The 21,464-nt window shown below is 32.4% G+C and overlaps 3 protein-coding genes across 7 annotated transcripts; 1 reads left to right on the top strand and 2 right to left on the bottom strand.

Moving 5' to 3' along the window:
• Positions 1–237: 237 nt before the first annotated feature.
• On the bottom strand, positions 238–5,125 carry LOC125067539. Its single transcript, XM_047676200.1, has 4 exons — positions 5,071–5,125; positions 4,493–4,723; positions 1,251–1,338; positions 238–766 (listed from the first exon to the last, which is right to left on the bottom strand). Exons 1-4 carry the CDS (start codon positions 5,123–5,125, stop codon positions 616–618), a joined length of 525 nt encoding a protein of 174 aa, XP_047532156.1. The 3' UTR covers positions 238–615.
• Positions 722–11,642, top strand: LOC125067344 (D-aspartate oxidase). Of its 5 annotated transcripts, none has more exons than XM_047675887.1 (2): positions 722–788; positions 10,226–11,642. In XM_047675887.1, exon 2 carries the CDS (start codon positions 10,232–10,234, stop codon positions 11,246–11,248), a length of 1,017 nt encoding a protein of 338 aa, XP_047531843.1. In that variant the 5' UTR covers positions 722–788; positions 10,226–10,231; the 3' UTR covers positions 11,249–11,642. The 5 variants fall into 5 exon arrangements, with proteins under 5 accessions (XP_047531843.1, XP_047531847.1, XP_047531845.1 ...); XM_047675891.1 differs by lacking the exon at positions 722–788 and adding an exon at positions 1,302–1,325; XM_047675889.1 differs by lacking the exon at positions 722–788 and adding an exon at positions 2,899–2,917.
• Positions 1,801–4,333, bottom strand: LOC125067345 (protein transport protein sft2). Its single transcript, XM_047675892.1, has 3 exons — positions 4,026–4,333; positions 3,795–3,946; positions 1,801–2,895 (listed from the first exon to the last, which is right to left on the bottom strand). The coding sequence occupies exons 1-3, from the start codon at positions 4,209–4,211 to the stop codon at positions 2,625–2,627; spliced, it is 609 nt and encodes a 202-aa protein (XP_047531848.1). The 5' UTR covers positions 4,212–4,333; the 3' UTR covers positions 1,801–2,624.
• Positions 11,643–21,464: the final 9,822 nt, after the last annotated feature.

Here is a 21,464-nt window from a genome sequence, read left to right as displayed (position 1 = left end):
CACCAAAACTATTGAGTAATTACATATAACTTAAAATATATAATATCAAACGCATATTTCATGTTGAAAAAGTTCGGTTACTTTACTTTAAGCTCGTATGAAATTAACAAATTAATTAAACGTTATGGATGATTTTACGGACTACAAATAAGTTTTAGTTAAGGTATTATATTACATTACATAATTAATTGTATTTAATCGTTATAAAATACTACTCTTTAGTCGAAGTATAATTTTTTCTGTACTCTGCAAATCATACAAGATATTATACACTTAGTATAAAATTCATTATTTGTATTGGGTATGGTAGATAGGTAAGTTTTAAATATAACACCTTAAAACAAACTAACATTAGTCCCAAATTTTAGAAAAAAATAAATTTTCTTCACAAGAAGTTTTACTGGGATTTTTCATATTTCATTGCATTGTTTCTATTGAGATGAATCTTACAAAGTAATGTAGAGATACAATTTTTATAATTGATATAAATACATTTTCAATAAGATAAATGGTCGAGTTGTTATCTGTATTTGCATCACGCCTACAATCTAGAGGTTACTAAACAAAAGTGCCCAGCTTGGCTGGTTTGTCCCCGGCAATAATGAGATGGTGGCATTATAGTAATCGATGCCTGTCTTCATGACATTCGTCGCTCTCGTCAGAATCGCTGTGCGAGCAGTAAGAGGAGTCGCTCCAGTGCTGAAACTCCTCCTTGTGGTGCTCGAGCGCCATCAGCGACGGGAACAGACTATCGCAGGAGCTGCAGCTGTAACGGGACGGTTAATTAAGTAAGACTCTTCAAATTAAATAACTAATAACGAAATTCTTATGTTCTAAACATACCCATACATTTTTTTAAATTATTAAAAATTTTAAAGGTATCTAAATACCCTCTCCTTCTTAATATAATCTCAATCTTTATAAAACATAAGATGTTTTTTTTTTTAATTTACTTTAATGTTTACTAGTAGGCTAAATGGTGTCTGTAAACTACTTAAAACTAAAGTTATATGTTCGTTAATTTACACGTAATAGTTTGGAATAACATGCAACTGATTAAAACTATGTAGTTTGTACTTCCTATTCTTACTCGTATGTGAAAGTGTATTTGCTTGTATTGCTTTAACGCCTCAGTGAAATTGGGCTCATGTTTGAATGCTTTTTTTGTGGCCTTAACTCGCTTGACGCGATATTTATTGTATTATATTTCAGTATTATTTCATTTGTTATTTGAAAAATGTTTTTTTTACCCAAAATGTCTTTTCTTCTGCTGGTGGTCACTGAGCTGACGTCGACTCGGGAATGATCGGTCACAAACGTTGCAGGTCAGTGCTTCATCTGAAAATAATTAAAATTTTCTATTAATTTCGTAGCTCCTCTTAATGTTAGGAATTATTAATGAGCAATTAATGGTTATATTTTGTTAGGTTGAACTAAAATAAGACAGGTAATGATTACTTTTTAAATGTTTTTTTAATTGGCATTTAGTGTACCCATGTATTGATAATATATAATGTGCACAACCAATCTAATATTTATTAAAAGGCAAATGTTCGACATGCGTTCAAAAGCTGTCTTAAAATATTTTTGTCAACTGATGTGACTCACGCTGCTGTTCTTTGTTTATTTGTACTTTTGGGGTATAAGTTAGAAACCTTCACGTATCTCTACGTAATGTGTATCTCAATCGGATTAACGATGCGTCAACTGTGAATATGGTAACAACATTTAAATATATAACTGTTACATATTTTTAAAGGTATGTTCACGAGAAAGTTTTATGTGAAATAAAAGATCATCATAATTTTAAAGTTTATTTACAAAGTTTTCTTAATTAAATCTTCCACTCGTCCATCCCACACACTCAAAAACATATATGCCAGTCCCAATTCATAAAGTAGTTGAATAAATACAATGATAAGCGCAGTTTAGAAAATAAACTTATAAATTTATTAAGTATCTTAATTTATGTATTATTTATTTGTGCTTCTGTTTACATTTTATGATATGTATAAGTTTAGAATTACAAATGCATTTAAACAATAACAATGAACACATCTATGAGATTTTATTTAAGGCCCCTTTTTGTATTTTGAAAAATAATGAATACCAGTCAAAGCTACAAAATATGAATTAGACGGAATAATTAAAATACCAAAGACATGCTGGCAATAAACTCCATTTTTATATAAATAAAAATCCATTGTAGCTTCAAATAACAAAATTTCTTCAAATAACAAAGGTTCTGTGAATAAATTAAATAGATTATTTTAATTTTCTAATACATAATTTGAAATGAACCTAATATAGCAGTGTATTACACAAAATAAAATAAATTTGTCAAAGTTATAAGTTAATAGTCAAATTTAATAACAATAGTTTTAATTGAGTTTTTAAATAAAATAAGGACATTTAAGTATGAAAACTATTCAAAAGATAACACATTAAAAAAGGTTACTTGTGATAACATTACTGGTAAAAAATCTAAGAATACTTATATATAATAAGGCAATTGTATTTCAATTAATTTAATTGTAACTAAAAAAACCATTGGATACAATTTTAAATTACAAATTCAACCTATACTTAGATAATATTTGCAGTCAAATGCATTTAATTATCTGTTAAATGGGCAAGGTGTTTGACACAGATGATTTGAACATGCTACCGAAGAACCTCATTCCGGATGAGCCACCGGGTATAGAGCCTAGCATCATCCACATTAGGGCGAGGACTTGGGCAACTGCAAAAATTACTGTCAATGGTGTGCTCTGTAGATGTAGTGCACAGTATAATGTGGCTATTAATGTAAAACCATAGAGAGATGTTGTCAAAGCCCTTTCCTTTGAGAATAGAGACTTCACATGGGCCCAAGGACCATAGAGAAAACTGAAACTGAAAACAGACAATAACATTAGTAAGTAATTAATTACACTATCTATATAGTTTAAACCTAGCTTCGCCATAATCAGAACATAAATTAACGCTAATAGCTTTGTAATCAAAGTAATAATTTATGTATGTATATATACATACATTGTACATATAATTTCATTATCAGTTATATTGTTAATGAGTTCAATGACTGTACAGATGAAAATGCTGAGTTTATAAACTAGCATATTTATTTTATACCAAGCTTATCATGTGATTCTAAGTTACTGGTCTTGTAAATAGTTTATAAGCTTGCAGAACCTGAGTTGGATACTAACTCTAAAGTTGAATTAATGAATGTCATTTGATTTAACACTTTAAATATAATAATAAAACTGAACTGTTAACAGTTGTATCAGATAGATGCAGATCGGAGATCAGATTACGACAACTGTGCACTCTAATATTCATTTCATTGATGTAGTTAGCTAGTCTGTGTTGAGATTAGCTGCCATGATCAAAATTAGTTAAAAGGAGATATAATATATCTGCCTAGATATATAAATTGATAATTTAAAAGTAAGTGAAAACTAACTAACCATGGACTAAACCAGAACAACTACAGTCACAAGAAATATAACCTCGAGGTTCTCAAGGTTGTTATTTTTAAAGCCCCTAAATGTCTTTGGGTTATGGTGACCACTTACCATCAGGTGACTCATATCCGCCTATTTTATAATAAAAAACAGGCCATCTTATTTGTTATTGCTCATTCTGGTAATGACACTGTTTATGTCTTATATACAGGAACACAATATTGTTATAACATGTATGTTTATAATATAATAAGTAAATAAAGCTATATATAGCTATATGTTCTTCTTCACAGTTCACACTATTTTAAGTATTAATTAACTTACCTCATTATAAAGAAGAGACTGCCCAATGAGAATAAAAGGGCAAATTTTCTGGCTTGCAGTAGCAGAAGTGGTATATAAAAGAATGATAATGTAAAGCATAGTATACCCAAGAATAAACATATACCGAAACCAAGAAACCGTTGTGTTCGAGTCTGCAATGAAAAAAATTATGATAATTTAAAAACATTCAAAACCAAATCATTGTATTTAAGTAAACAATTCGGTACTTACTAGGGTAAAATATTCTTTTTGTACGTTTTCGAACCAAGTTGCGGTTGAGCTGGTACTTGTGGGAGATTCGTCATTGCTTCGTGAGAAGAAACTAGGAGTTGAGAATGGTAAACTAATTTTGTAACTTCGACGGCTTTCGTTTTGAAGTAGATATTGATCCAGGTCTGACTTTAAGTTTGCCATCATGCACTGTTATACTTTAAAACGTATTATTTACAATTTCTTAATAAGAAAGTGTAATAATTATTAATCCAATGGAAATAATTCGTTATAACAACTGAACAAAGTTTCGCTTTCGTCTTCTATTTTCTGACAGTGACAGCAATGAGCAATCAGAATGACAGATTGTCTGCCAGCATCAGATGACAGCTGACATTACGTACGCTAACACTTAAAAACCGATGTTTCTTTTGTAAATATAGGTAACATATTATTGTATAAAATATTTAATTATTCTTTAAGCTTACCGTAATCGGTATCATCGCTAAAATCATCATGGGCACGCCTTCGGACGTTGTTGTTATATCGATCATGCGTACAAGGCGGACAAACACTGCGCGTGTCTCGCTCGTCTAAGTCAGTACTGCTTGCGTCGGAATCCACCTCGGCTTCATCTATGTGCACATCTTCAATTTGTCTGTTGTCAAGTTTCTCATTGGATGAAAGCTGATTGTAGTCTTTACGTTGTGGTCGTGTTTCTGTAATACAAAAAGAAGTTTTCTTTGAATACCGGTAAGAACAAAAAAAATATTAGTTTATAATTTTTTTAAGTTAATGTGTCGGTTTGTTATGCTTTTATGGTTAAAAAACTAATTCGATTATGATAAAATTTGAATGCTAGGAAAGGAATAATGACATTGTTATTTTTAACGTACAAGGTAAAATACTACGGGATCAAAGTCGAAGGTAAAATTCAGTAAAGCCTGGTAATTTTCCATTATTCAGCTTGGAGCTTATTTCACCACGCTGCTCAAATGCCGGGTTGGGAGATCCACATATGGCAACATTTCATCTCATCACGATAATTATCATGAAAATTCAGTACCACTTGCTCGGCTTGCTTGTTTGAACCCGCTACTTCCGGTCCAGATTCGTGTCATCTAGCCATTAGCTATTGTAAATTAAAATACAATATTTCAGTATATTTTTTTAATAACACAGCGTACAATGTAACCACTCAAACGTATTGATTCTATTTTCTTTGGATAGGAATTATCATACGATAAAAATATGATATTATCATGACAGCATCATGGATAATTATGTAGATATCATTAGTAGTCTTATTTGCCTACATTTATGCTTACGTGAACTTAGTTACAAATAATAAGTATAAAATATACCAGTATAGTGCTGATATTCTTTTGTCCATTTTCGTCCGGTATGTGTATCAGTTAATTTATATTCCCTTTAAGAACTTTATTTGATTCAGTTAAAATATTCGTAGAAAAGGTTTGGGGCGGTAGATAGTTCCCAATTATTACTATAATACGTCTGTGGAAATTATATATACAATTATAATATGATACAATTGTAATAAATCATAAGAATATTATATTAAACATGCTTTTATGCAACGTGATCGACCGTCGCGGTTAAAGTAAAAATAAAAATAAATACTAAATCATGAATGTTATCTGCTAGTATCGTAAATAATCATGAAAGTATATTAACCATGTACTTCAACTATTACTTCGAGTATTCCTTACAGAATGTAACATGTTATGTAATGTCCCTTGTACCTTTAATTGTACTGATTCACTAACTTTCAAATGGAACACCGTAGCAGAATTAATGATTAGAAGGAGATATCCAAGCAGATTTGTTTGGACCTGTTCTCTAAGATTAAGAGGGACCATCCATTTAAACGGTAGATACTCCGGCCGGCTCCGATCAGTTTGCATTTAGTCTTCGTCCACGATGGACGATAACGATATCCCAGTGCTATGGTCGTATTGAAGAAGGTTTCAAAATGAGAATTTAATATTGTACCTATTTAACGCCACGCCGCTATTCTTAATTATTCGTCTTTATATTCTTCCAACGTTTTATCCAAAAATTTGGACAATCATGTCAAAGCATCGAAGTCCATTTTGTACTAACGCAGAAGCCAAAATGATATTTGCGGGAACCTGGACTGGGTACGACCACTTTGATGCCCTCTCGTCGGCAGATTCGTGAACATTATATCCGATCCGTGCGTTTAGACGACTCATGGTAGTGACAAAACGTCCGTCTGATCACTGATCCGTTCCTTTTCTCGGATCTTGGTGAGAACGGGGCCTTACTCATAAAATAATGCGTTATTTAAGTAAGACAAAGTTATTTTTCAAATGGCTTAGTGTCGCATCTGCCACTCATAACAGACAAAATTTAAGTAAAGTTTTCTTATTCTTAAAGATTTTGGTCTAAAAAATTTCAAAGTAAAAAGTTGTCGAACTTCCGAAGAAGTCGTAACTGGTTGTCGTAAAAAACTTGAGTATCGTTCAAGTGGCAAAGTGGAACAACTTCAACTGAAACTTGGTCCTATAATGATTGTAAAGAAAGTTGGTTTGGGAAAATTTAGCAGGAATTCGTGCGTGACTTTGATCTTTATTCATTTAGGCTGGAGTTGTTTACGGTCCATTTAACTTTTTTTAATATGTTTTGAATATTATAATCATTTAAAGAAATTTGATATTTTATATAATAAACATACTTATATGTTTTTTTAATTATTTTTAATAGGAAAGGCAAATGACATACCTCTTGGTAAGTGGTCACGTACGCCTATATATATATGATTATAGATGTAATATAACAAGATATTATATTAAAAAATATATCTTTTTGATTAAGTGGAAGAAATATTTAATTAGTTGACAAGTTCATACGAGTCTAATATATATAAATTTAATTAATTTTTAAATAGCAACACGCACCTATAATTAAAAAAAGTTATTCGAAAACTTCACGCAGTAACAAAAACAGTCAAATGACATTCATTAATTTAAATTAGCTCAAAGTAGTCATTTGAACAGTGACGTTCAAATAGGAAGATAATCTGTATTTACAATTTGTAAGTATTATTACATATTTATTTATTTTTATGAACATATAAATATAAATAAAAAAAATAATCGATTTTCTTTAAAATAAATAATTCTATTTGGCTGATTTTGTTTGGTCAAAGTTCAATTTTGTCATTAAAAATAAATGTTTACTTTATTGATATCTGTTTAATTTTAATGTATAGTTATCATAATATTTATATTGCTTTCGAGATTTTTAAATACCGTTTTGTAAACATTATGCAGACACTAGTTTTAAAAAATTGTGTATATTGCATACATATCAGCTTATGAACACATCAGCTTTATAAACAGCTTCGTAACATTATGTAATGGCACCGTAAAGCGTAAATTTTCAAAGGGACAATTTTAGAAAAATTGACTAACGCCTATTCGTCAATTTAGATGACCGAATTAGATGACTATGTCAAAACTTAGTTGAAATATACATTAATGCGGGAAGAGACATATTATTCAATGAATTCAATGGATTGTAATATCATCTAAGTCTATATTATGGTAGAACATCTCAATAGTCCTTTGTTTATTTTTCACTCCTCTATTTATATATTTTATATTTATACGTCAGAAATAATGTCGCGAACTATACTTATATAATAAATATGCGTTATGTGGTAAATTGCATATAATAACTATTTTAATAAACTGTAAAAGTATCTCAAGGGTCAAGATGTGTACACTATTTGACGTCACGTTTAAAATGTTGCCTGTCTTTTGTATCAAAATCGGCTACTTGGACTGATTTCATGTCAAATACGACATAAGGGTATATGTCGAATTTATTATTTTATTTGTACTGATGATATTATTTAAAATCTTCTTGATTATTATTATTATTAATAAAATTTTGTTCGTGTATATGTAACCAAACACCTCTTTGACGGTTGGACGATTTCGATGATATTTTATCGTGTATTTCAGTAGGTGTCTAAGTGGTTAAGATTCTATCCGGTGACGCTGCGATCAGGGTCTAAATATAATTCTTATTTTATCAGGACGAAGCAGGCACCTAGTTTGATATGAAATAAATGGATTAAAATTTTACAAATAATACCGTAAATACTCACAATTATTTTTAAGTCACTTACTAGCTATATAAAAGTCGAAATGGCCCAGTGGTTAGAACGCGTGTATCTTAACCGATGATTTCGGGTTTAAACCCAGGCAAGCACCACTGAATTTTCATGTGCTTAACTTGTGTTTATAATTCTTCTCATGCTCGGCGGTGAAGGAAAACATGAGGAAAACGTGAGGAAACCTGCAAGTGTCTAATTTCAACTAAATTCTGCCACATGTGTATTCCACCAACCCGCATTGGAGCAGCGTGGTGGAATATGCTCCTTACCTTCTCCTCAAAGGGAGAGGAGGCCTTAGCCCAGCAGTAGGAAATTTACAGGCTGTTAGTGTAAAAAAAAAATGTAATGTACTAGCTATATAGTTTGATCATACTAAATATCTGGTATCATAACTCGAAAACATACAGTGCGCACAAAGACATTTAAAAATAACGCACACGGCGTTTTATACACAAAGCATTTTATGTTTGTTTCTTTTGTTGCGATTGAACGCAACGCTCTATCTAAGCTCTACATCAATATTGCAATCCTTATCTTGGTTCCAGACAAAATCCAAGCCATCGTCCAAAGCCTCTCCTCGAGTACTATCATATTTGTTAAAAGACTCTTTCAATTGAACAATCAAATTCCAGTTTTGATTTCAATGTCGTAATGTTTATCAAAATCAGAGTTAATAAATTTCTTTGTAAATGTATTTGTATGTGTAATGCCTTGTTATCGTTTGATCAAATTTCATATAATAACAAACGTTCATTCCTTAATTTCCCAAACTTCAACAATATATAACGATTTTTCTAAGTTGTATAATATTACACGACAGTCTTTATTTACTCCAGACCGGAATTATACACTTCTACCTACCTACCTACCTACCTGCCTACCTTCCTACCTACCTACCTACCTACCTACGAGTTCAAAGGTAAATTATTGATAGTTATTGAACTTCTTTTTTGTAATGATAAGTCTTAGTATATTTTTGAATGCATCTATTACACTCATTTCAGGTCAAACACATAAATTGCTCTTCCATTCAAAACACTTAAATATCCTAAAATATATATATGCCATGATTATGTATTAGAAATATATTAGTATGTGAGCTTTTAATTCTTTCGCCTACTTTTATTAATTGTTATTAATTATCGTTTCGCGTGTGTCTTATTTTGGTGTAGGCTATGTGAGCGTAATTTAATTGCGTTTCGAAATTTATAATAATAAATATTACATATAACCATCTACGTGCATTTAGTTAATATTCTGAGAGAGAAAAAAAAACGAAATGCAGCAACGTACTTCTCTACTCGAATAAAGTTACGTTTCAAACATTAAATGTAACGTTACGTTATGCACATACATAGCAGATAGCAACTTTGTCAGTACACTCTCGCTTATCTTAAGAAAAGTTATTTTTACGCGTTTTAACTTAAGATATAAAATCACAACGCTCGGTAGCTTTACACGTGGCCTTCGTTAATCGTACATTTAAATGCAGTTCACTTATGTCCTAAAAATAAATTACACCTAAGAAAGACGCGCTCGTTGTGCTAGTAGAGGCGGATCTAGTTTAATAAAAAACTTGGGTTGGGTTACTTTTTATGATACAAGAAAGGCTTATTTTGAAGGTGTCTGTTATATCGGCATGCTTACTTTTCACTTTTCGCTTTATTTATTGATAAATAAGTCAAATAATATAATCTAAATATAATTGGGTATTCCGACGCATCTAGATTTGATACAGCTGTAAGAACAATTAAGTGATGATTAATAATTGAGATAGATATAATTCAACTTTAATGGCTTTTACCTAAAGGGATATACCACTTAGAATCGGCAAAACAATCCTCTGTAATAGACAGGCAAGATAAATTCTTCCGAAACATAATACGTCTTTCACGAAACGAATAAAACTCGTTCAGCTATATTTAATATGTTTTAAGTACAATTTTTACAACCGTAATTACAGTAAGTTAATATTTTCTAGGAGTAATAAACCAAGAAAAAAACATAAAATATTGTTATTCACGATTTTAATGTGATACAATATTTTTTCCAGATAAAAATGGATGACAAATCGTCGAGGATAGCGATAATTGGAGCCGGCGTCGTGGGTATGACGGTCGCCAAGATATTACAACGAGATTTAAGAAATGCAAACATATCAATTCTGGCAGATGCTTTTACACAGGATACGGTTAGCTGTGTCGCTGCAGGCATATTCAGACCAGGCACGAGTTTTAGGGGTCCTACGAAGGAGGTAACAAAGAAATGGATCGATGAATCTTGGTATTTCTGGCAGGATATATTAAAAACTTCTGAAGCTCAAAACGCTGGTCTCATGACCCTGTCTAGTTATATATTTTCCAAAGAAAATTATCATGTCACGAGAAACCACCTTATCGAGAAACTAGTGCCCATTTACAGGCCAGTAGACGAAGATGAGCTGAAATTGTGCGGCGAAGGATGGAAATATGGATCATATTTTTCTACAATAAAAATTGGTTGCGAGAAATATTTGCCTTGGGTTGAAAAATCGTTTACCGAAAACGGAGGGAAAATTGTGCGGGAGAGAATCGATAACTTCGCATCACTACGTTCGGAATTCGATTTAGTTTTCAATTGTACCGGTATGGGTGCTAAGGCATTATGTAATGATTACGATTTAGTACCTTTACGAGGACAGGTGATTAAAGTCAGAGTTCCGTCATTAAAAATGGCATTTTACGGTGACTATGATACTTATGTGATCCCTGGGTTAGACGGCGTCGCCACATTGGGGGGCGTGAGACAATACGACAGTTATAACCGAGAAGTATGTAAACATGACACAGCAGCAATTTTGGAACGATGTTATGAACTTTTGCCGTTTTTAAAAAAGTCTGAAATTGTAGCTGAAAAAGTTGGGTTAAGGCCACATAGAGTTCCAGTCAGAGTTGAACCTGAGATCATAGACGGTGTAAAGGTGGTCCACTGTTACGGTCACGGGGGCTATGGTGTAATGTGTGCTCCGGGTACCGCTTTAGACGCTGTTAAAATGGGCTGTGATATGCTAAAGAGTAATATTAGGAGTAAGATTTAAAATCAAGTGAATGGTAATCCTATAACATACTTATAACTTTTTTATCCGTTTTAATGGCTATAGTGTACGTTAAGCCATTACACCGTTATTTCAGTTCTGCAGTGATATTTTAAGAACTTTTGTATCTCAAGCTTGAAATATTATAAAACTGACTTACAGTGATGCCTTTGAATAATTTACATGTTATGATGTTCTCTGACATCAATTTGTTTTAATTGAATTGTTTAAATACTTTACAAGATGTTGTTCTAATCGATACATAATTATTATAAATTGTTTTTTTTTTGTTATTGTAACAATGATACATTCTGATTTATCTCAAAATGCTGTATAATATATCTGAGGTAATTTTTAGATTTTTATATTACAAATAATAAAAAAATATTCACTTCGATTAGTTTCTAAATTATTCCAAATACATTTGTCATATATAGAACTAGCTGAACCTGCGGCTTTACTCGCGCATAATTTGTAAAACACAATCTTCCAACCCCCGTTGTACCCCCTTAGAGATAGAGGCTTGTAAAATCCGTTCTTAGCGGATGTCTACACTCTATAAGGAGCCTGCCTATATAATTATATAATTTCAAGTTTGTAGGTGTTAGAATCTGAGATTTCGTGATTAATCTGTGAATGAGATTTCGCTTTTATTTAATATATACAAAGAATGAATATAAGAATAGAACATTATAACACGATATGAAAATAAATTTATAGTAAGTATAGTTGACTTCAATTGAAATCCGATACGAAGTACGAGAAAATAGCTTTTCAAATAAGTACGATATCTAAAAATGCTTTGTAACAATCGAGCTGAGCATTCACGACTTTAATTGAAAACTAATGGGTGGTCCTGTAGGAGCTTTCAGCTCTCATTTTACTCCTTTCAAGATTTAATTTGGGAAAAACTGAGACATTTTTATTTATTTAGAAAGTAAATTCTAATTTACCAAGCTTCATAACATCAAATTAAAGGTACTTTTACCAATTTACAACATCCATTTTATTACTGCGTTGAATTTTGAATAATTCTCATAGGAATACTGATACAATGGCAAAATTTTTATTTTTCAGATCTAGTTGTTTGATCTGGGCTTTGGGAAGTCATACAGAATCATTGTTTTATATGTATACTACTAGACGCGCTTTCCGGTACTGAGTTACTATTTTGCGCACTAAGTTACGAGAGAGGAGCTGACAGTTGTTGAAAGCAGCAATTTATTTGTTTTTTTTTTTTTTTTATTAGCAGCCCGTAAATGTCCCACTTCTGGGATAAAGGCCTCCTCTCCCTTCGAGGAGAAGGTTTGGAGCATATTCCACCACGCTGCTCCAATGCGGGTTGGCGGAATACACATGTGGCAGAATTTCGTTGAAATTAGACACATGCAGGTTTCCTCACGATGTTTTCCTTCACCGCCGAGCACGAGATGAATTATAAACACAAATTAAGCACATGAAAAATCAGTGGTGCCTGCCTGGGTTTGAACCCGAAATCATCGGTTAAGATGCACGCGTTCTAACCACTGGGCCATCTCGGCTCATAATTATTTGAATTCTTAATAAATTCGGTCAATTTTTCTTTAGTGGGTCTTAAAAAGGCCTTATTATTGGTGGTAGGGCTTCGTGCAAGCCCGTCTGGGTAGGTACCACCTACTCATCAGGTATTCTACCGCCAAATAATAGTACACTGTATTGTTGTGTTCCGGTTATAAGGGTGAGTGAGCCAGTGTAATTACAGGCACAAGGGACATTACATCTTAGTTTCCAAAGTTGGTGGCGCATAGGTGATGTAAGGAATGGTTAATATTTCTTAATGCGCCTTTATCTATGGGAGGTGGTGACCACTTACCATCAGGTGGCCCATATGCTTGTCCGCCAACCAATGCCGTAAAAAAAAAATAAACACGTTAACTTTGTTTCCATGATTTAATAAATATGGTTAGTAACTAATATAATTCGCATTTTCTTGTAAACGAATTATTACATTTACTATAAACAGATAATTTGGTATGCCATTGTGCTTCCTCTTTTATAGATTTACCTAAGAGGGGGCAGTACAACCGATATACCGACAAAGATTAACAAACATATTTAAAACAGATGTACCAACATAACAATAATGACTTTAAATTTATACGAATTATTAAGAATAACCAAGTAATACGTAATATTTTCTATGACTCAGAAATAATATGTTCGAAACACCAAAACTTCCCGCCAAAAAGTAAATCCAAGCCTCAGTTAGGCGATAGCGCATTTATTAAAAAGTATTACGCAAAGAAATAAAAAGACAATATACATATGTATATATGTATCATTTAATGTCCCATCCCGACATCGTAAAGGTAAAAAAGGTTTAGCAAAAAGATGTCTCCATATTGTAAAACAACTAAAACACTACATATTTTCCACCAGTAAATATAATCCACTAACCAGATATTCTATCGCTAAACACTAATACTTAGTATAGTTGCATTTCGGTTTGAAGGGCGAGTGAGCCAGTGTAACTAGAGGCAAGGGGGACATTTTCGGTTCCCAAGGTTGGTAACATTGGCGATGTAAGGAATTGAATAATATTTCTTGCAGCTCCAATGTCTATGGACTGTTATAGTGACACTTACCATCAAGTGGACAATTTGCCCGATCGCCTACCTATATAAAAACCAGCTTACGCTTTTTTTCTAAATTGGCTGAAACATGACGGTGACAATTGTTGATTTTAAAAATCATACCGACTGGGAACTTTACTAACTGTACTTATTCCGTATTCTTTAATAAGTCGTTTTATGTAGACTTTTATTCTACATCTGAAAATCCGAGACGGGTGGCTAGTAAATATAATTTATCCAAACTATTCGCTCGTGCAGCACCTACTAATACATCTTATAATATGCACCAAGTTTTTTTTACGCTTTGTTATATATCGGGTAATATTTCTAAAACTATAGGAATGAATTGCAAAAAATAAAAGCGAGTATATCTTATTTCGAATTTCGAGTATATCTTATTCGAGAGTTCGAAAGTATTTACCGAAAGTAATGCCGGCTGAAATCAAAGGGGAGCGGGGTGCGGGCGAGCGGGTACGGCCAGCGCTCACGCTACCGCGCGACTTTGCCTTTTTACAGATTATTGAGCTAATTTTGCAAATGGTGTTTTATCCTGTTTTAATTTCCGTGTGAATTATTTTGTTCAAAAATTTCACCTTATTATTATTCGTCTATTTGTTTTTTTCGATAATATTATCAGTCTTGTAATAACAAATATTAATCGTGGCTTCATTTAATGCGATGACTTCGGTACCAGTCTGACCTATACATTTATGTATCAAGTATTGAATATTTGTATCTAGGCCAGTTATTCCCTCGTGTACTAACCGATGCAAAAATTAATTTTAAAAAGTGCAGGTACATACGCGTACTATTGTGACATATAGTTGATTATTTAATGTCTCACGAGCTTCATTTGCTTGGATTGGTATTTTCATTCCTGATATATTTCAATGAAACATCGTTTTTCGTATTGGAAATTGTTAATATATTTTAAAACAATGAAATATGTGAATTAGGTTAAACATTTATTTTTGTAAGACAAATGTGTAAATGGATCAAATTTTATTTTAACCCTATTCTTGATATTACAGTTGACCCTAGTTGACCTTGGCACATATATAAACCAATCCTTACAATGTCATAGCAACGCCAACCAGGGCGTCATCCCTTAAACTTGTCATAACACTGGCTGAGTGACGGTTACATTTGAAAACTTTGATATAGTTTTTTGATCGGAGATATTTTAAGAAATTGGTATAAAATGTTGAGGCATATTTTTATATGGTTAAATACCAAATCAAATAATTTTTTTTGAGTGAAGTATCCTCTTCTGAATCGGCATTTCAAAGGATTCAATGAAATTTAAAGCTACCACCAGTTCGGATTTCCGACTAGATTATTAAATACAATTGATTGATTACTTATGCTCCATGGAAATAAACGACTATTGACTCCACTCTTTTTTATAGTAATAAATAAGAAAGAAAGAAAGAACACTTTTATTTGGGACAAAATGACAAATAGGTACATTACATAGTAATTGCGGAGTTTCCTGTCGGTTCTTCTAGTTAGAATTTACTTTCTGAACTGGCGGTAGCTTTAAATACACTTATGTAAAATTACGGCTAAAAAGTCCTCTCAGGAGCCTACTTAAATAAAGTGTATTTTGATTTTGATGTTAAATACTCTGTATTATTCATGTTTTCTTAAAATTTGCTTTAAATTTATTAATTCACAAAGCTAAATGGTAATTGCTTTATCGTAAAACATCTAAAAATACTATTAAAATATAATCAAAATTAAAATATTCAGCAATGATCTTGATGAAATTAATATTGCTTACATTAGCATAAAACAGTAGCTCTCAATCCAATTCCGTGAAGCCGCTTCAAGTGTTTGAGAGAAATTTAGGTACATATTTAAATACTGTTTCAAAAGATTTTTTTTAATCTTCATAAAACGAAAATGATACAATATATTCTTTATGAAATTATTATGAGTAATTTGATGCAGAGGCGTCTACACTTTTGTTTCGATAAAATATCGTACATAATAGTAAGTATTCCGACTGTATTTTCAAAAAATAATTATTAAGCGCTCTTTCGTGTATTTCGTTATAATCCTATCAAGTGATTACAACTGTAAGCGGTGTATAGAACGTGTCGGATTAAACAACTACTTTGAACATTTGTCAAAACATATTTGGTCACCTTTTAAAATAGCAATGCATCAAAAAACTTTGTGTTATGTTTAATAACACACCCACGTGTCCTGTCAACAAGTTGGTCTTAGTACAACATAAAAAAGCCAGTTTAAAGGATTCTCTTAAGAAATTGGTTCGCAAAGTGTACTAAAAATACAGCAATGTAGAGAGGTCTCGCGTTTATCTTGGCAGTAAAGTTTTATGCTAGTACGTTACAAGATAGTAATACAGAAGTATTACTATAATATTTATAGATCAGTAACGGCTCGTATTTTTTTACTGCTACACAATGATTTGTTTTTCTGTTAAACAGAAGGTTTAGAGCTTTATTCCACAATGCTGTTCCAAAGGGTATAAATATACGTATAGCACAATTATGCCCACACATATAGATATGACTAATTTGTTATCTCGGCTCATTTTACTGAAAATAGCCTCCTCCGAAACTATCATCGTCCAAAGGAACTGCTAGAAGTATGAGAGAGCCGAGCTTGTTTGATGGAGAAGAAAATAACATCGTCTAGAATCAGCTATAAAGGTAAACATTATTCATTATAATTTCCATACAACGCAATAAACGGTATAAGTGATAATTATGGTGAGTTACGTTCAAATATCATTCGTTTTATCATTATGTATGAATAAAATACCCACTGGGTTATGAGAAGGGGGAGGGGTATGAGACAGGGTCTGTCTCGATAATAATGTAAAGGTTAAACATTACAAAAACGAATTTTATTGGAAAAACGGTTTCTTTATAAAATATTTTATATTTACGGACGAATAAATTAGTAATTGCTTTCAAAGTCAATACGGTAGAAGACACAAAGATGATTGACTGAACATTACCTAATATATTTCGGTGAATATAATCATTTGAAAACATTTATCTTTAATATTTTACGAGAATAATGTACAATCGAACTCCTTTGAGAGATGAAATGATTTCACCGCCTCTGTATGCCTCTGCGTGTTCGGGTTGTTTTAAATTTACTCTACAGATACATATTGACAAATTGGCCTCGTATAATCACGAGTCACTTTCGGTGATTCCCGTTCTGTCATTCCCGTAGTTCATGTAAACTTAATTCAAGTAGCAATATATGTAACGACACATTGCCATTATCATTATTTTCCGTATCCATCTGTGGCTGCCGAGCGATCGTGAGTTGGCGGGCGAGGAGAATTAAAACCACGTGTTTGAAGGTTTTACAATATAATAGTAATACAATCAGCACTTTCGATATTACAATAAAGTAACGACCCTCCACCAGGCACGTCTTGCTTACACGATATGCAAATGCATTACACAAAAAAGCCTGAAGTTGCGTCAGAGTGAAGAAACGTCCCACCGCAATATTCCTAATGTTTCTGTCAAAAATGTCATTATTACTTTTTTTCGTTTCTTGACACTCTCAAAACACAGTGGCCCGTCATATGTATACCCCATTTCTTGTACGTAAAAAAATAATAACTAATAAGTGGGTAGTACCCTACCCAGACTGACCCACATAAGATCTACCACCAACGGTTACATTATAAGTAACTACCTGAAACTGCAGCTTAACCCGCGCGAAATTTATAAAACTTAAACTTCCAAACCCCGTTTTACTCCCTTAGGGGTAGAGTTTTGTAAAATTATTTTCGTAAAGTTCTTAGAGGGTGTCTAAACCCTATAAGGAACCTACCTGCCTAAATTTCAGATTTGAAGGTTTTATAGTTTCTGAGATTTCGTGATTACTTAGTAAATGGTATTTCGCTTTTATATATAAAGATCTGTGTAGAAACAGCTTCAAGGAAACGGGAATATTAAATAATTTTTAATTTATGATCACAATATGCCTTCGTTTAACAACCAAAATTCAGTCCTATGTCAAATTGAAGAATATCACAAATTGAAAAATATACTAAAACATTTTTTGATTTTTTCTAAATCTGTAAAGTAAAATAATTTATAAGCTTATACGAGTATGTGTAAGTTTATACACGTAATTGGGTCGGCAAGACAATATAATATGACGACTCAGAAGTGCTTTTAAGAACCTATTTAAAAAAGAATAACATTTACATAGACGTTATTTGGGGGTATATTTCCTCCTTACCTAGCGGCTAATCTCAAAGATACGAGCCGACTACGCAAGACGTGTTACAAAAATGCGCAAACACAGGTGATCTCTCTATTAACCTCACTCTCATAATCCAATGGGATGGTAAACTCGATACGACCGGAAAGAGTTCGGGCGCAGGTTGGTTGTACGGGCTTTTCAAGACATGGTTGTAGTACATACTCCAGACTGCTTCTGATAATAATTCGACATATAAACCTAATAACTTTTTATCGGCCTGACCTGCGGTTTGTATCCAGGACTTCGAGATCTGGCCTTATTCCTAGCCGCCGACCGGAGGACTCGCTTATTGTATTTCATAAATAATTGTGGTAAAATAAATTGTGCATCTTTTTTTATAGCATACGTAGGCGTACTAGCAAATGGGTCACCTGATGGTAAGCGGTCACCACTACCATTACATACATTGGTACTGTAAGATACCCAGCACATTTGCTTGACCACCTTCCTATAAAAAATTCAGTTACAGAGTTTTACAATGTTATTATTTATTAAGTTTTCACAAAATATTTAACGCTGTAAGCAAAACTTACTAAATCCTATTTATAAGCTCTTAAGGATTTACAAATATAAGCATTGAATTTGAATATCGTAACAAAATAATAGCGTTTTACGAAAGGCTTTGTTGTTTAAACCTCCACAAAATGGCTGCTGGGTCGTACAGTAAAGTTTAAAGCGCCGTATTATCGAAATTAGGGGTGGGGTGATTGGGTGCGTTCATGGTTCAATGAAACTTTGTTAATATGACAGCTATTTGGATTTTTGAATATGTAAGTACTAAACAAAGAGTTGAGCTGTGATTTAAAAGTATTATTATTATTTTTTAATTTATCTATGTTTAACGAGATTTGCTTATGAATATAGGGTGGTATGGGCTTTATCTGATCTTTGTTCTAATGTTCTTGGAAGGTATTAAAAAAAATATATCACCTACGCATAATACTGAAATAAGTCATGTGGAAGCCCTGACATTATACTCGTAAATGTTAGACCCTTTTTTTCAGCTACAAATTATTTCTCTTTTAAAAATATAAATAAAACCAAAAATTTGTAGCCTTTTAAATAAATGATGCTTAATAAAAAAAAATGATATATATTTATAATTTAAAATATATATTTATATTTGTGATATCAATGTTATAGAATTTCTATAGCTGTTTGTCCGATAAATATTGAATTGAATTTCCCGACACGTAGCCGTGATACTTATTGAAGTTTCGGAACTGCGGCCGGAAAAAGCAGTTCTGACAAAGTTTGAACAGCTCCTGTTTTGTTGGCGGCTTGAATAGCTTCGTTTAAACTGAAGGTTTTGTTGAGGAGTTAGAATATATTTTGAATACTTTATAATTATAGGTAATTCTGATTTTATTTATGACTCTTTGAAGTGTATAATATTTTAGTAAGTTCATTATGTAGTTTATTGTTGTTAAGATGTCTATACTTTATACTAATACTATAAATGCGAAAGTTTTTCTGTTCGTCTGCCTGTTGTTCTCATATGGCCATGCCACAGAACCGTATGTTATAACATTTAGTATGAAGCAAGCTTGAATCATGACATGACAACATGACATGACAAAACACGAAGGTAGTCGTGGAAGACACCAAGTTATACATATATTCCTACTAAAAGTTGTTTTAATGTTGTTGTTTCCCATTGTCGTAAAACAAGGTCAAACTAGTATGCCAACAAGTCTCACGCTAGTTTGTTCTCTAACACTCGAGTTCCTCTCCGTTGACTATATTGAATAAATTGGAATTGAGTTGAAACGGTCTAGTGGTTAGCATACGAGAATATAAACCGAAGATGATAGGATCAAATGCGAGCCTAAAAATTGTCGTCTTAAAGCCTAAAAATGTTGCAAATTAAAAAGACAAGTAAAGAGAAAGAGAGGTATCTTGGTACACCCAGTTAGAATGAAGTTGCTGACGCTATATATAACCAAGAACGTTTGAGACTAATTAAATGACAATAAATAAAATTATTATTAAATTAAGAAAAAATAAGCTGAAATAAGATTATATAAAAATGTATGTATATAGTAGAAGGAGAAAGAGAGAATGGAAAGGGAGGGAAAGGTCGCATTGAGGGGTCACAACGCAATTCTACCAGTTCACTCCATTGTAAGACGGGTAAAAGAACATTGTTCCAAAAATATAAACGTATTCTTGCATTATTTTAAATGGTGACAAGAATGTTATTTAAAATCAATAAAACTCTAAGAATGACTGAAGCCAAGGTGGCCCATTAGTCAGCTCAAATCATCAATCAGTTAGTTATCATGTGCTTAATTTGTGTTCATAATCCATGCTGTGCGCATCGGAGAAGAATAACAGAAAAACTAACGCGCCTTAGAGAGCTTCTAAACTTTGTCCTGAATAAATTAATAGTGAAATATGTATTCTTTAAACAAGTTATTTTACACGAAATTCCATGTCTGTGCTGTTGATCGTTCAGGAGAGTCTTCCTCTGGAGTCAATCCAGGTTGTAAAAGCATTTCACGCATGCCGTAATAACTGTCATCGGAACTGAACTAACATGTAATTTTTCATGTCCGTAGGATAAGAGGAATTGGTTCTAATGCTAGATTTGGCCTTAAAAACAAACATTGCAACTTAAAAAAAGCTTGTAATAAAAGTGAACTTTATTATAACTGACATACAATGTACAGTTTAAACGGTGCATTCAGAAGTATGGCATTTCTCACAGGAGTTCCTTACATTTATATCGTAGGTGAGCACTTACAAAGGATATTTGAAACTTCGTTTTATAAGAGGATATTATATCAAAAGGAGGGATGGAAATTTGAATGGAAGTTTGTTATTTCTTAAATAAGAAATATGATAAAAAATAAATTTCATTTGTTTCAACGTTTTAATAAATTAATTTAAAAAAAAAATACCCTACCCCTATCTATCTATCTATTTCTATTCGCTTCTGTTTCCTATCTATAATGTTCACGCGCTTCATCTGTTTTAATTTGAGATTATTTTTTAAAATCTCCTATCACGAACCAATTTAAGCTCAAATACAACTATTTAATTTAATCTAACCCAAAATATTATGAGATACCGACAACCCGTTTTATTGTACGCTGGAAGCTCGTCCACTCACATTCTATATAAATTAATTGTAAACTAACGGCGCGTATTCGTATGCACCTGTGACGTATTAATATATTAGAATCTATACTAGTATTATAAATGCGGAATTGTTTGCCCGTCTGTTCCAATTTCGGGCTAAACCACACAACTTAATTTTATGGATTTAGGTATCAGATATTCTACCGTCAAATAGCAGTGCTTCGCATTGCTGTGTTCTTGTTTGAAGGGTGAGT

This window comes from Vanessa atalanta, chromosome 11 (genome assembly GCF_905147765.1).
Source record: "Vanessa atalanta chromosome 11, ilVanAtal1.2, whole genome shotgun sequence".
Lineage (NCBI taxonomy): Eukaryota > Metazoa > Arthropoda > Insecta > Lepidoptera > Nymphalidae > Vanessa > Vanessa atalanta.
Note: the sequence above shows the minus strand (reverse complement) of the source record. Positions and strands in the feature narration are given on the sequence as shown.